This window comes from Lissotriton helveticus, chromosome 5_1 (genome assembly GCF_964261635.1).
Source record: "Lissotriton helveticus chromosome 5_1, aLisHel1.1, whole genome shotgun sequence".
Classification (NCBI taxonomy): domain Eukaryota; kingdom Metazoa; phylum Chordata; class Amphibia; order Caudata; family Salamandridae; genus Lissotriton; species Lissotriton helveticus.
In genome coordinates, this window is record NC_136065.1 from 1864801922 (window position 1) to 1864817277 (window position 15356).

Below are 15356 nucleotides of genomic sequence, written 5' to 3' on the forward strand. Positions count from 1 at the left end.
CCATGAGCGTTAGATTGAACTTTCTTCAGGAGTCTCTTTCCCACAAGCGTCTTTAACCCAGCAGGAAGTGTACGGTAAACACAGTGTCACACGATCATGAGGTAGTTTTATTGATGCAGGATAACAGATGGGGGTCTCCCCCAAAGCCGTGGTGCTAGTTCAGAGTCACCGGTCATTGTCAGTTAACTAGTTTATGGTGAGCCGTGTTAACCTGTCTCTCCCTTCCCGCCAAAGCTTTTGAGACTGTAGCGAGGCCCGCTCAGCCCCGCACTTCACTTTAGGCCTTACCGGGTTTAGACCGTTCGCCCCAGTCACCTCACTCGCTCTCGCTGCTTGCTCGGTCCACGCTGCAGCAGTTTGTTGACGATCCCGGCTCCAGCGCTGCAGGCTCCTCACAGCTGTCTAGGCCGGTACTTCAGCGCGTCTCCGCTTCTCTCGGCTCCGTCGTCAGCGAGGGAGGGTGCTAAGCGGACCAGCCTCTTCCGATGCCCGCCCCCTTTCTCAGCGCGCAACTGCGTCAGTTCACACTGGCTTCCGCGGTACCGCCTCACACAGCCCACTGCTCCGCCACTGAAAACTGGGCCCTCCCCACCGAATCTCCTCAGCGGGGGTCCGTCATTCGGGGCCAGTAATGTAGCGACAGGGACTTCAGCCGCCAGCCGCGACCAGGTAGGGTTCTTGTCACGATCTTTTGGGCTCAGAGAACACTTGGGAACAGTAGCGGTGCCGCTTCAGACCTTCCCTCCGCACTCTCTCTATGGGGGCTGTTCAGAACAGGTCACGAAGGAAGGGGGAAGTCCCTCTCATGGAACGTTGCTCTCCCTGTAGAATTCCCATGCTAATTTTATAGCTCTTCACAAGCAGTTCAGGGTCATCCTTCCCAGGGGCACTAACAGGTTTGGAGAGCTGAAGATAACAACACGATGGCAGGGCTTAGTCACTAGGTAGGGGTTCACATCAGCCAAGTGGAGTAGCCGGCACGTGGGTCGTTCTATCCCCCTCTCAGGGCGTTTTTCCTCCCCACTCTACCGCTTCACTCCTCACCAGGTTCTACTTAAGCTCTCCGGTCACTCCCCATCACAACTAAAATGGCCGCCCTGGTTCTGGCCTTTTATAGACTGGCTCTGGCTACCAGAACCCACCAGAAGGTTCTAGTACCTTCCTAGTGTAATCCTATGGCTCAGGTCTCTGAGGTAAGAATGTGGCAGTTACAAGCCACCATTTTGTGTGTCTATGTATTCAGTCAGAGAGGCACCTAGGCCTCGGGAAAAAGACTGAGGGCAAAGAGCACCTAACCCCTAGGTCAACACCTGAAAAGTCCAGTAGACATAAAAATAAAAAGATTGAGGGGCAAAAAGGGGACAAAAATAAATAAATAAATAAATAGGAGGGACCACCCAAAGGGCTGACAGGTCTAACACCCACCCTTATATTAAAAAAAATAAAACTTTCCATGCCAAAAAGATGACAGCATACAATGCTTATAAAGCGTACAAGCTGGAGGAACCAACACCCTCCGCAAATGTTATTGAAGAATAGCACAGGGTGCACCAGATCACAGGGCCACACTCCCATGATGGCCAGAGTGTAGCATACAATTTATCTGTTTATGGCTCGTGGCCCGGCCGTTATAAACCATGAGTGAATGATGACCTTCAGTGGCGCTATACTGTGTCATGGGCACACACAGGGGTCATCTCAGCCCGTCTGAGCTGTCGTAGCAGTATTTGTCTATTTACAATAGTAGAAACGCCGTAAGTGGGCTCCAATGTCTTTGAGTGTTATGTCAGAGGTAGAGTTGGACAGTAAACATAACCGGGTCCAGCCCTCCCGTTCAGCAAATCCCATACTCTAATCATGTATTTGGCCATATATATGTACACACATCGCACATGTGGTGGGTGGAGCATTTCTCAATAATAGGGGATACAGCTTTAGGTAGCCATGCTGTCTTGTTTCTACTGCCAAATGGGGGAGATATGGTGTTGTCGATGTCAATAGTGGCCAAAGCAGGATTGGGCATACAGATAAATCAATTCAGAATTTGGAGCCTGAATCCCCCGCGGTGGAAGATGAGAGTAACCATCTGATCCGCGGTAGTCCTCCTGCCCATGTCAGCCTCACCAATTCAGTTTTAAGTGTACTAAAGAAAGCCTTAATTAGAGGCAGTGGAATGTTGGTTAATAAGTATAGGAGTTTCGTGAGGATCACCACTTCAATAAGGCTGACTCGGCCATCTAGGGAAAGGGGAGGGAAATCCAACTGTTTATTTGGTCTGATATCTTAACAATGGTCGCACCATAGTCTTCTTTCACCACCACCACTCTTTCTCTGTGTATCCAGATACTCATATACCTAAGAAAGTCCGTACATCATGCAAGGGGAAATTCCAGCATGAAGTGTGCTACGTTATCTGTAAGTATGAATATCTGCGTCTCATTCTAATTAACGAACACCCCAGAGAGGTTCCCAAAAGGAAGTTACTTCCTCATAAGCACATTAGGATAGCGATTCGGGTCACTGGCATACAGCATCATATCGTCTGCATATAGCAAGGTGAGAATAGGGCGAATTATGTATCTCAAGGCAAACTCCGAGTAGTACCGTAGGAGCTTATTTGCAAGGAACACCATTGCCCTCATAAAGAAAATGGCGAAGAGCGGACACTCCTGCCTTGTTCCCTGCAATACATCGTAGGTTTAGATAATATGGCATTTATGCAAACTTTGACTGTAGGACATGTATATAGGAGATCGATCTAATCTATAAATTGGCGCAGCAGCCCCATCTGAGCCAGAATAGCACAGAGATTCTCCCAGTCCAGGAGTAGAATGCTAAACACGCATAGAACAATTTGGCCACAGCATTAGGTCTGAGTCTACATCCTACAGCGGATAATCTGTGTAATTTATGCGCTGTTGCGCACCCCAGTATGTACCCCGATTGATCAGACCGCACCAACTTTAGAAGCAGTAATCTCAGTCTGTTTGCAATAAATTTGGCCAGCACCATGACATCACAGTTCACGAGGTAGAGGGGGTGGTATGAATTTCAGGCTTTAGTAGTGCTATTATCATGGCATCAAAAATAGTAGGGGGGTGGTAAACTCGATGCAGCTGCGCCTCCTTGAGCACTGCTAGAAGATGTGAGGCCAACACTCCAGCATATCGTTTATAAAATAAGGCTGGTGGACCATTTGTGCAAGGGACCTCGTCCATTGTCGGTTCCCTTATTACTCCTAATATCTCATCAACAATGAAGGGCTGCTCCAGGAAAAAGTGCTGTGAATCCTCAACTAGTCCAAAACCCTATCCTCCAAGTAGGACTGGATGGACAAGGCAGACAATTGACCAATGGTGGCGTATAAGCCTCGCTCGTAGAAGAAAAACAGCAGAATCCGGTCACTAACCTAACAAGGGTGGCATAGAGGAAATTATATTGCTGTAGCAGGATTGAGGGAGCAGATAATTCTGTGAAGGAATTGTTTTTAGTTTATAAAGAGATATCTGATCTCTCAAGTGTGGCGACCCCTATGATCGGGTCGGAGAAATCCTGCAATCAGGTGGCAGAGTTCTTTGCTCAAAAGGTAAATAAAATCTACTCCTCCTTTCCGGACACGGCCAGGGAGGAGTGTACTAGCGGGCAAATGCCTATCAACTCTGATGTGGAGTGCCTCGACTGTTTTAGGGTTCCTTCTAAGGAAGCCTTATGCGGTATTGCAAATAATATCACATCAGGTTACCCGAAAGACCCGGCCATGCCCAAAGTACTGAAAGGCAGTATGGACATCCTAGATCCCTCCATCAGACACTTATTGGAGCTTTCTTTTTACTCAGGGCAGGTGCCAATAACATGGAAGGAGGCAGTGGTCCTCCCCTTGAGGAAGAAGCTCAATTTGAGCATGGAGCAATTTGAGAACTTGCGACCCATTTCACTACTGCCGTATTTCGCAAAGATTGCGGAAAAGGTTGTGAATAACCAACTGTCAGCCCATATTGAGGCTAATGGACTACTCCACCCCACACAATCAGGCTTTCGTTCATCTCCACTCGACCGAGTCAGCACTTCTGTTATCTACAGAGATTTTACGGAAATATGCTGACGAGGGTCAAACGGCGGCATTGATTTTGCTTGACCTCAGTGCCGCCTTCGACACTGCAGCCTACCACACATTGCTACAGTGTCTGAAGAGTGGAGGAGTGGTGGGTAAAGCATGGGATTGGATGAAATCCTTTTTGTCTGACCGGAGTTTCCAAGTGGCACAGGGGCCTTTTCGGTCTAAGAGCATTAGCCTGAAGCAAGGAGTGCCGCAAGGGTCTAGCCTTAGCCCGACCTTTTAATTTGTATGTTGCTCCCGTAGCAAAAATAACTGACTCATTTGGAGTGAAGGCCGTGACCTACGCGGATGATACGCAATTGGTCGTGACCCTGACACAATCGAAAGAGCTAGCCGCCACTAACTTCATCTCCTGTCTGCAGCAGCTTGCAGCGTGGATGGCAAATAATTGCCTTAAGTTTAACGGCAATAAGACGGATGTTCTGATTGTGGGGAAGGCTCCATCAGTGTGGACCTCGGCATGGTGTCCCCCTGCGTTGGGCCCCCTACCTATCCACAGGAACCCAGTGAAAAATCTGGGGTTTTGGCTCGACAATAAGATCTCGTTCGAACAACAGACCAAACAGCTGGCAGGGACCTGCTTTGGCATCCTGAGGGTCCTTAGGAAAAGATTGGACATACTGCCTTTACCAGCTAGAAGGACCATGGTCCATGCCTTGATCACGTCTAGACTATGGGAATGTCCTGTACCTGGGGGCCAGTGCAAAATGCACGCAACGGCTGCAGCGCGTGCAGAACGTCGCGGCCCGTCTGATTCTTTTGTTACCCAGGAGGGCCCCTTCCAAGAGAGCACTCAAATCTTTTCACTGGCTACCTATTAGGGAGCGGGTGACATTCAAAGCTCTTACAGGGGAAAGGACCCACATACCTGCCTAATCTGCTAGATCCTTACCATCCCACCCGTCAGTTAAGATCCAGCGGGACGGGACAGGTACTAGTCCCTAAGTTTAGCAGAGTGAGAATGGGTGGACACTCCTTTCGTGTCCTGGCAGCTCAACAATGGAACAAGCTCCCGCAGAAACTTCGCTTGGAAACGTCAGAGCCGGTATTCCGTAAAGAGTTAAAAACCTTCCTGTTTCCTAAGGACTAGGACTGGGATGCCGCCTGACCTGCCAATGAAGATCTATTAAGAATGAGTTGATTAGGGCTAGATACAGCGCGGGGACACACTAGTTAGTGTAACCAGGCGCTTTATAAATTTAATAAATAAATAAAAATAAATAGAGAGTCCTCAATATCCACCACCGAATTTGCAGGCCAGTCTTTCTTTAGCATGGCTGCAAGCGACCTACCTGATCTATCCCCCGCCCCCCAAAATGCCCTTGCCACTGTGTAGTTACGTACGTACCTGCTCTGGCGCTTTAATGTTTGACTCTAAGCGTGAAAGGTGAGATCTAAGGGAGAGCAGGACCTCATTACATTTAGCTATACATTTATCACATATGGTGACACTGAATACCTCCCATACAGTTGACATGCTTATCCAACCGTCGGGGGCGGGGAGTGGGGGGCAGGGATGACACAGAGAAGTCCTGAAAGTGTTTCCAGGTGCACAGCGGCCTCCTATGTATAGGAGCTCGTCCGCATTTGGCAGGAGTGTGTGGTGTCAGATTGCAGGTCCAAAATGGCAAGGCAGGAACCTTAGACAGACAGACAGACAGCCAGGTTTGATGCACCATCAGTTAGTCAATGCCGATAGAAGCAGGATTAATATTGAAAAGGGGGATGGAGCAGACGGCCCAATAGGTTTACGGACCTCAGAGGGAAAAGCTGTGGGTCATCGCCTCCCGGCTCCGATATCCAGTGGGCCTCTGATCACTATCCAGACCATCAGCTAGCCCATTCACTCACTGGTCTGTTTCCAACTTTCTGCTGCTAACAGCATTCCCTAAAAGCATTCCCAAGGTGCCACTCTCCAGTATAAGTGCATGTCAGACCCGTTGCTCGCGGGGTCCAGCCCACCACAAGTGCACACGACATCCCTGGTATGGCAATTCTGCATTACCAGTCACTCCGAGGCTGTGCCATCACAGGCTGCACGGACCCACCGTGCTTCACAAGGGATCCAACAATGATTCGAGGGGGGCTTTTCACCCCCTTCCCAAGTCAACGTTTACAGGCCTTGATGTAGGTTGATGCAGTTGGATAATACCTTAAACAGAAGGAGCCACATAAAAGTGAATCCATCTTGTTCGGCCTTTCTCCGACGCCCCTTTCTCGGACCAAATCCTATCTCTATTTCTTTCAAATTAAGGAAATATGCATTTAAGATCTAATTTCAAAGCTAGCAAACTGCCAAATCTTTCTAATTACGACTTAAACATTCATATATGTGATATTTTATCAAACTTTACCACAATTTTTTCACTTATTCAAAACTTACTGTATGTGCAGCAAAAGATTGTGAACTTTAATTTTGGGCCACGTGCATATCTTACTGAAAAGAACAATAAAACATAATTAATAGGGGAATGAAAATAAAACACAAACGCAAATCGCATTCATATTAACAGCACAACTATGCACATATTTTATTTTCTCCTCAATATTAATTAAAATAAAATTAAAATAAAAATAGCAATGGTTAAGGATATATACTGCAGCATGTTATGGTTTATTTCACTGAGAATACAACAATCATCACTGGGGACAAGTAAGCTAACTTATCTGCATTTTATATAGTTTACTTCTTTTGAGGTTCTAAGTGAATGTCTCTGGTTAGTTCAGACGAGGTCAATTCTAAGAAAACTGGTGAATAAATAGATACAAATACATACTGTGCTTGCCTTTCCTTAAAACTATTTCACTGGCATCAACAATCAGTATTATTTCAAAATTACATTGTAGCTGTGCAAACTGGGCGCTGCATTGACCAAAATCTCCACTCATCAGATGCTTGACACTTTTTATCACCACAATGTAACAATGAAAAGATGATCAGCAAAAGAGATGTATTAACTACCTTTTCAACCCGTGAAATATTCTCCTTACCCTTTACTTCTAGGTATTCCACCTGCGATCAATGAATCCTGAAAAGTGCCCTTGATAAGTAGATCTTACAATGAAATAGTATTTATAAAAAAACTAACGTCTTTCAACTTCAGCTGGCAACTGTCAATTAGTATTGTGCATCAATAACTTCCTTTAATAACTTCTCAAAATCATACTACATCCAACTATTAATAAAGATGTGGTCCTAAAAGAACGTTACAACCCGAGTCCCCATGATTAACCACTGAATCACCCGGTGAAACACATTTGCTGCTAATCCCAAACCAAAAGGAATTAAATGAAAAATTAAATGTAAGCTCTAACAGACATCAGTTGGAGCAATTCAAAACACAGCATAATCAGATGGTAGGCAAAGAGAAAAAATATTCCCAAATCCATTCTGCTAACCCCACAGCACTCAATAACAGGTTGAGGTTTGGCAATGGGCACCCATTCACTTTGATACAGTGGTTCAGGTTGTATACACATTTTTATTACAGCATCCCCTTTTCTTACCAGAAGCCATTCCACGTCCCCAATCATCTTAAAGATATCTTCTGCCTATCCAGTCCCACCTGATTAAACTCCCTTGCTGCTAGCCATATACTGAACACATTCAGGATAACAGTACAGTAGTGAGTGTTGACTGCAGGCTGGTGATTGCTTTGTGTAAGATACTTTGTACCTACCAAGAGGCTTCATAGAAGGCTCTTATCCCTTCTCGCCTGACTTCTTGGCGGCCTTTGCTTAAGGCTCAAGGGAAACAGAGGACAGCTCCCTAAAGGAGGGATCCGGTGGATTCCTTAAAAAAAAAATGTTTAAACACGTGGAGTGCCCTGCGTAGATTTTTGCTCAGTGAAACAGGCTGCTTTAGATATGGCCTTATTGAGATAATGCAGGAGGCCACCCAGAACGTTCAGCAGACATTTGCCTTATGCTTACAATATAAGCAATGTATACGCTCGACCACATAGGTTTTTTTTCCTTCCACGAGCCACGTTGCTTAAAATAAGAGAACAAACGAGTTTGGGCCTGTTAGACCTGGCGTGAGTCTCCCTTCCAATTTTGCTGTTGCCTCATGTGTTTTTGCTGGTGTTAGATGCTTTGGGCACTGTGCCACTGCTGTCCAGTGCCACAGTGCAAGTGCTCCCTATTGTAAATTGGTGTATGAATTAATGATTCCATGATTGGCTGATTTGGTTTACTGGTCAGACCCTAGTACAGTGCACTGAATGTGCCTAGTGCTTGTAAACCAAATGCTGCTAGTGGGCTTGCAGCACTGGTTGTGCCACCCACAGAAGCAGCCTGTAAAAGTGTGTCTCAGGTCGGCCATTGCAGAGCCTGTGTGAAGTCTGGTACTGCCATGCTGACTGGGCAAGTGTACCCACTTGCCAGTCCCTAAACCTTCCCTTATCTTCATATCAGACACCCCTATAGTAGGCCCAAGGGCAGGGTGCATTGTAAGTATGAGGTAGGGCATGCCCTGGTGTGTGTGGCATGTCCTAATAGTGAATTACAGCCATTTTCGTTTTTCACTATTGCAAGGCTAACTGCTCTCCATAAGCCAGAATGGGCAGTTGGAATATTACATTTTATAATCCTAACTGACTCAGGGAACATGGTAGAAATTAGAGTTTAGTATGCCGGAATGATAAAATACATCTTTTCGTGAAGTTAGTTTTAACATTCTGCGTTTGAAAATACCACTTTTAGAAAGTAGGTATTTTCTAACTATCCAAGCCTGCCTCTGCTAGGTTGTGTATTCCTTGTCTGGAGTTTGAGTGACAGGGCTGGGGGATTCCAGGAGACAGGATGAGTCAGCCCAGTGGTGAATAGAGAGATCTGCATTTAGATAGGAGGGAGGAGTTGCACCTGGGACCTGAATAGGGCTGTGCCTTTCCTCCACAATGCTGGCTTTACCTCCTGCGGGGCGTCTGATGTTTCTGCCCTGCACTGTGAAAGGAAAGGAGTCATGTAAACAGAGTGCTCCAGAACTGGTCTGATCCCAAAAAATTAGATCACTTTTGGGCAACAAGAAGAAACCTTTGCTGAGGAGAGGAACGTGAAGAAACTGAGGAGAGACTATCCCTAAGCTGAAGTGCTGCTTGGGGGATTGGCCTGCAGTGGTTGCCTGACTGCCAAAGAAAGGAGAAAGGAACTTTGTGTGCTTTATTTCAACTTGTGAAGGATCTCCAAGGGCTTAAGAAAAGAGCTTGCCTCCTGCTGAAGTCTCAGGGACAACAGACTTCAACCCCCAGCTCCCCAGAGTTCTTTGGAAGTGCCTGCTGCTGTTTTGGGACTGCGCATCACAAGGAGCTGGAAGCGCGACTCAAGAGGGAGAAGCGTGTTGCCGGCACAGCAGCTGCCGTCGCATCGTGGATGCCGCCGCTATAGCCGACGCATTGCACCGCATCTCAAGAAACGTCCCGCAACCCGGAAGAAGCGTGTCGCAGCCACAACCGTCGCATCGTGGATATCGCCGCTGTAGCCGCCGCATTGCACCGCATCAAGAGAAGCGTCTCGCAACAAGGAAGGAGCATGTCGCCGTCGCAGCATCACTGAGTAAGGATGTCACCGCTGTAGCTGTTGCATTGCACCGCATCACAAGAAGCGCCTCACATCCACAGAGAAGCGTGCCGCCATTGGAGCTGTTCTCATCGCATCACTGAACAAGGGTGTCGCCACTGCAGTTGTCGCATCGAGCGGAAGCGTCTCGCATCGTCGGAGAAGAGTGTCACCGCCAAAGCCGCTGTTGTCGCATCTCTGAACAAGGGTGTCCGCCGCTGCAGTTGACGCATCGAGTCGAGACTTCTCGCAACATTGGAGAAGCGTGCTGCATCAGAAAGAACTTCACGTCTATTTCTTTGCACCGGATCTTTGCCGCATTTCCATCTTTGCAACACTTTCGTTGTGGAAGCATGATGCATCGTAAGGTACATTGACTCAGTGTCACATTTTAAGAACTAAAGAGAACTAAGTTAATTATACCATTTTAAGTAAAGTATTGTGGATTTTTGTTGTTTGTGGTCTTGTGTTAAATCTATATAACGAATACTTATGTTTGATATAAAACCTGTGTGGTGTCCATCTGTAGTGTTGTCACTTGATTACTGTATGTGTTCACAAATGCTTTACACACTGCCTCTGAGATAAGCCTTTCTGCTTGTGCCAAGCTACCAAGGGGGTGAACAGGGGTTATTTTAGGAGTGTACCCCCTTACCCTGACTAGAGGTAAGGGTCCCTATTTGTCACAAGTACCTACCTGTGCCATCTAGAGAACCCCAAATCTAATAGAGCCATGAAGTGCAAGTCAAAATCTTCCCTCATTCAGGGCTCAAAGACACATCTTTGAAGGTAAAAAGGCGAATGGGTGGAAGAAGACCAATAAAGAGAGAGTGTCAAAATATAATTGAAATAATAGAATTTATCTGTGTAAATGAGAAGAGCTCATTCACACACCACGCACAGCAGAAATCTGAAGAAATGTGGCCTTCCAGATGGGGGAGTGGAGTTAAGTATTCTCTTATACCATTTGCTGGAATCTGGATATTTTCCATTTAAGGGCTCTGGCTACTAAATGTGCATGTATTAATGCATTTCAGGCATGTTAATAGTAAAGAATGCTAATGTAAATAGATGTGTGACTTCCAGCCTAATGACAAGATAATGACTCCGGCATATAAAACTATAAAAGCTAAAAAATAAAATAAAGAAAGGGTATCCGAGTGTCATTAGTTTATTATTAAGTGAAATCGTCATCTTTGTGGACCATTGGTGACTCCCTTTGAAAGCCACTCTTGGTATACAACTTTGCTTGCATGCAAAACCTCCTTAGGGTCGAGCTTTCAAGTGGCTCCAGCCATTGGGTGCGACTCAGTAAACAAACACAAAAACTATGTAGATGTCTCTTTTTTTAATTGAGACTTCTGAGCAGGAGGTAGCAGCATCTCTTTGGATGCCATCTCTTCCGACTCCAGACCGGCAGTCTCATAGCAATTCAGTTAGGGAGCAGTGCACGTTCTTTGTGGATATTTGACAGTTTCACAATTGAAGACTGCATTTGAGACAAGTGTGCACCCAGTGTTACAGCACTATAAACATTGCCTTCTGGTGCGGCAGTAAAGACTCCTATAGTTCTGTTTAGGTTGCAAGTTGTCTAGGCATTATAGCATTTTCTTTCGATTCTTAGTATTGTTAGAACTCCAAGCACACTCAGTTTTAGGCTCAATGCATGATGCAATAAATGAAGGCAATGGAAAATCTAGATACTTCCACAATGAGTGTGTACCAATATAGGGGCTTCTTAGTAACGTTTTATTAATATTCCGGTAGTAGCTTTAAAAGAGTGTAAACCTTGCTTCTGTTACATTCACAGCACAATTGCTTTAAAAAAGAAGGCTGGGCAAGCCACTTCAGCAATTACTTAACATAATAGGGAATTCCAAGGCCAAGTATGTAAACGTACACTGATCCTTAGGGAAGAAAAAGTCACCTACCTGTATGCTAGTTACCAAGAATTGATAGCTTTCATAGACACACATGTTGAATCATCTTTGTCGTTGAGCTGGGATAGTATTAGTAGTTCCATATTAAACATAGCCCATAAGCTGTAAACACAGCTGTTTAGTGGTCTAGTCACATTATTTTAAAAAGAACCGAACTCAATTGCCAATAGTTGAAATAGATCTTGAACTCGACTCACAGTTAAACAGTTCCAGATTTCTCTGCATGCCACGTTGACTCAAAGACTTGTTCTACACTATTACCAACATTACCAAAACAGTGTTTCTCCAAGGCTCACTTCTACTAGACTGTCCATGGCTAGCAACTTCCAGTTGAACAGTGTGTTTAATACCTGCTGAGACGCTCAATGCTCGCGCAGTCTTGATCAGAGATTTGACAAAAAATCATGTCCGACACAAACCGCGTTCCTTGGATACCGTGTCATGATCACCTTAAGTGGCTTAAAAAAAAAACGTGTGTTGAGTTGCACTGTAATACACACTTTCCTTTTAGCTTGTCCCCCCTAGGCTTCCGTCCCTCTCCTCACGCTTCCCCTACCCTCCTAGTGGCACAAGCAGATTTGGACGCACTGTTGTTAAAGCCAGCAAGTACAAAGACTTTGTTTGTGAATAATGACTCATTGCCTTGATGGGCACTTACCCTATTCTCTTTTCCAGCATATTCTTACCCCCCTTTCTCCTCCCTTCGGGAAGGAGCTGTGTTGCACTGTAATACACACTTTCCCTTTCGCTTGTCCCCCCCAGGTTTCCGTCCCTCTCCTCGCGCTTCCCCTACCCTCGCCCTGGCATTGTTATGTGATCAGCTGGCATTCTAGAACACCAGCTGATAATTACACCGTTGACAGTGGACTGTTGCCCTGCAGCGGACACAGATCCCTCGGGTATTGTTGGTGTGTTGTTCATTTACTGCTGAATAAAGTTAATCTGCGACTTGGGGTCTTCTTAACAACGTGCTGTGTCAAAGGAACGCACCGATGTCACAGCCAGATTTTGCAACGGGCTGTGTCAAAAGGAACGCACCGACCTCAGAGCAAGGTTTCTGTAGTGAAATCGATGAGAAGAAATTTCAGAAGAAAAGGAATGAATTTTAAGGAACTTTATTCATGAAGTAAAAGAGCTTGTGGCACGAGCAGTAACTACACAGAGTCACGGTGTGTCTGTCAGTATCACTCCAATGACGTCAGTTATATACACGCTAGACCGAACAACTGTCCGCGCGCCTGGCAACCAATAGGAATTGACAACACTATTTAACAACTAGACCTATAACATCTCCCTTTTTATGGGATAAATAATTAACGATACACTTTAAATGTAACAGTTGTGAAGGGCTCATACTGCAAAAGGTAAACTCCTTACACCCCTCCAAGCACCTAGGGAAATAACCAAACTAGAAGGAGGAAAACGTTGATATAAAATACTTCGGAACATTAAACCAGGTATAGTATGGGGTTTAACCATGGTGAGATCCTACAACTACGTTATAAATACACTGCCTGGTTAGGATAGTGTTCCCCCAGTATACTTGAAGGAATCTGATTCAATATATACGTGGAAACAAGGCAACATCTGCTTCTTTTAAATATTAAAGAATGACACTAGGTTCAAGTATGATGTGTTTTTTTTTTTTTTTTGAATAATGGAAAAGGTGCCACAACTTGTGAAATAGTCCCAGAAGAGGTCTGCGTTCTTCCAATAAGTTCTTAGTATTAGGAGGGTGTGTGAAGAAGTCTCTATTTTTGGTGCAGCAACTGAGCGTAGGAAGATATGGTCTACGCTGTAGCCATCCTTTTGAACATTACTTCTTGGGATTCTTGCAAGATGATTAAAGCAGGAAGCATCCCTTGAACCGAGGTCCTTTTCCATTTCCACAAAGTTCTTTCTTAGCCCAGTGTTGAATATCTATGTTTGAAATGAATTCATTAGTTTAATGGACAAATTTATCATATAACACCTTACTTAAGATTACTTCTTATAAGTTCTTCTAACTGCTGTACTTACTATTAGCTCAATATGTTGGTATGACTACTCTATTCCGCATGAAACCTATCCTACAACATGTCAGATTATGATTATTACAAGTCCCTTAAATGGTAGATAATACAACTGGTATTAGATGGAAGGGAATAGAGATGGAGGGACACTAATATAACACCATGGAATTGTTTATATAACAATGTTGGAACACATATTCTCATCAAAATCTTCCACTACATTAATATTTGTTCTTCCGTTGTACTTTTGGTCAAATTTGCCACAAACACTTGCGAAATGCCCTACACCTTTAGGCAGCTAGTACATCTTTTCTTACTTGCTGGACAACTTATGGAATCAGCCTTATGGTTTAGGGAACCACATCTGAAACATACTATAGGGGAAGAATTAGAATTATAGTTAGATCTGTTAAGTTTTTCGTTGTCATATTCTCTTCTCCTTCTGTCGTTTACATAAGACACACTAGAACAAGATTCTTCATTTACCTTTGCTAATTCTTTCCTGCCTTCTAGTGACCTTTCAATGCCCTTGGCAATGTCTACCACTTCAGACAAAGTAGGTTTTTTTTAAAGGCCAGCAATCGTTCCTGTATTTTACGCTCAAAACAATGAAACACAAATTGGTCACGGATGTACATATCCGCCATGTCACCAAAATCGCACTTAGTGGCCAACAACCTTAAACTCCCAATATATTCCTCAACATTTTCTGATTCTAATGGTTTCCTTAATGCGAATCGATGTCTGCCCACCATAATGTTCTCTTCTTCATCGAATTGTTTTTCTAATCTTTTCACTGCCTCCTGAAACTTATCAAGGGGAATGAACTGTCCCGGAACAGGTTCATATTCTGGTAGGCTTTCAAAAATTTCCTGGCCTGTAACTCCTAACAGTCCATAAAGAATGGCTTTTTTACCTTCGGCGTCAATTTTTTTTCCATTAATCGCCACCAAATAATTTTCGAAAGCCTAGTACCATATCTTCCATTTCGTCACCGGTTTACCAGGGATTTCTAGAAAATGTGCTGGAGCATTGAAAATACTCTCGCTGGACATGACTTGACTTCCTTCACTTGACTCTTTTAATTATGATATCAATTGTGAAGCAGGGTTTTGACAATTAGAATGGAATTAATTTTTTTTAATAAAAAAAGTTTATATATATATATATATATATATATATATATAAAATTGTACACGGTACTCAAACAGATTCTTAAAGTTAAACCGACATGAAGAAAGTTACACTTTGAATGTGACAAAATACTAAGACAAGAATGTTTAATTCATTAATGATAAGAAATTCATACGTTTTCCATTTATGTTAAGTTTTGTTTGTTTTTCTGTTATGCTAAGTGTTGGAAATGCGAACTATGTTCACCTTAACTTGCTGCTGACAACCCTAAATGCTACTGACAACAAAGGGCTTTTACATAAAACAAATATATATATATATATATATATATATATATATATATATATATATATATATATATATATATATATATATATATATATTTATATATATATATATCTTTTCAAAGATGATTTGATATATTGATATTAAGCGAAATAAATTAATTACAAACCTGCATGTACATTTGATCATGACATGAAAAACGTTTTAATGTACTAAAGCAGATTTTTCTACTTGAAATTCTCTTTATCAGTTCCCTTAGAATAGACACTTGAATGAAAGCACCTACACTTCTGAGTTGAAAACAGCTTTGAC

General features: G+C 43.9%; 1 protein-coding gene across 1 annotated transcript in view; it reads right to left on the reverse strand.

Annotated features, from left to right (window-relative positions):
* TMEM106A (transmembrane protein 106A) overlaps nt 1-15356 on the reverse strand; it is a 332818-nt gene that overhangs the window by 30888 nt on the left and 286574 nt on the right. Inside the window, exon 7 of the mRNA XM_078645301.1 lies at nt 6501-6554. Within this exon, the coding sequence (XP_078501427.1) occupies nt 6501-6554 (54 nt within the window). The remainder of the gene's footprint in view (nt 1-6500; nt 6555-15356) is intronic.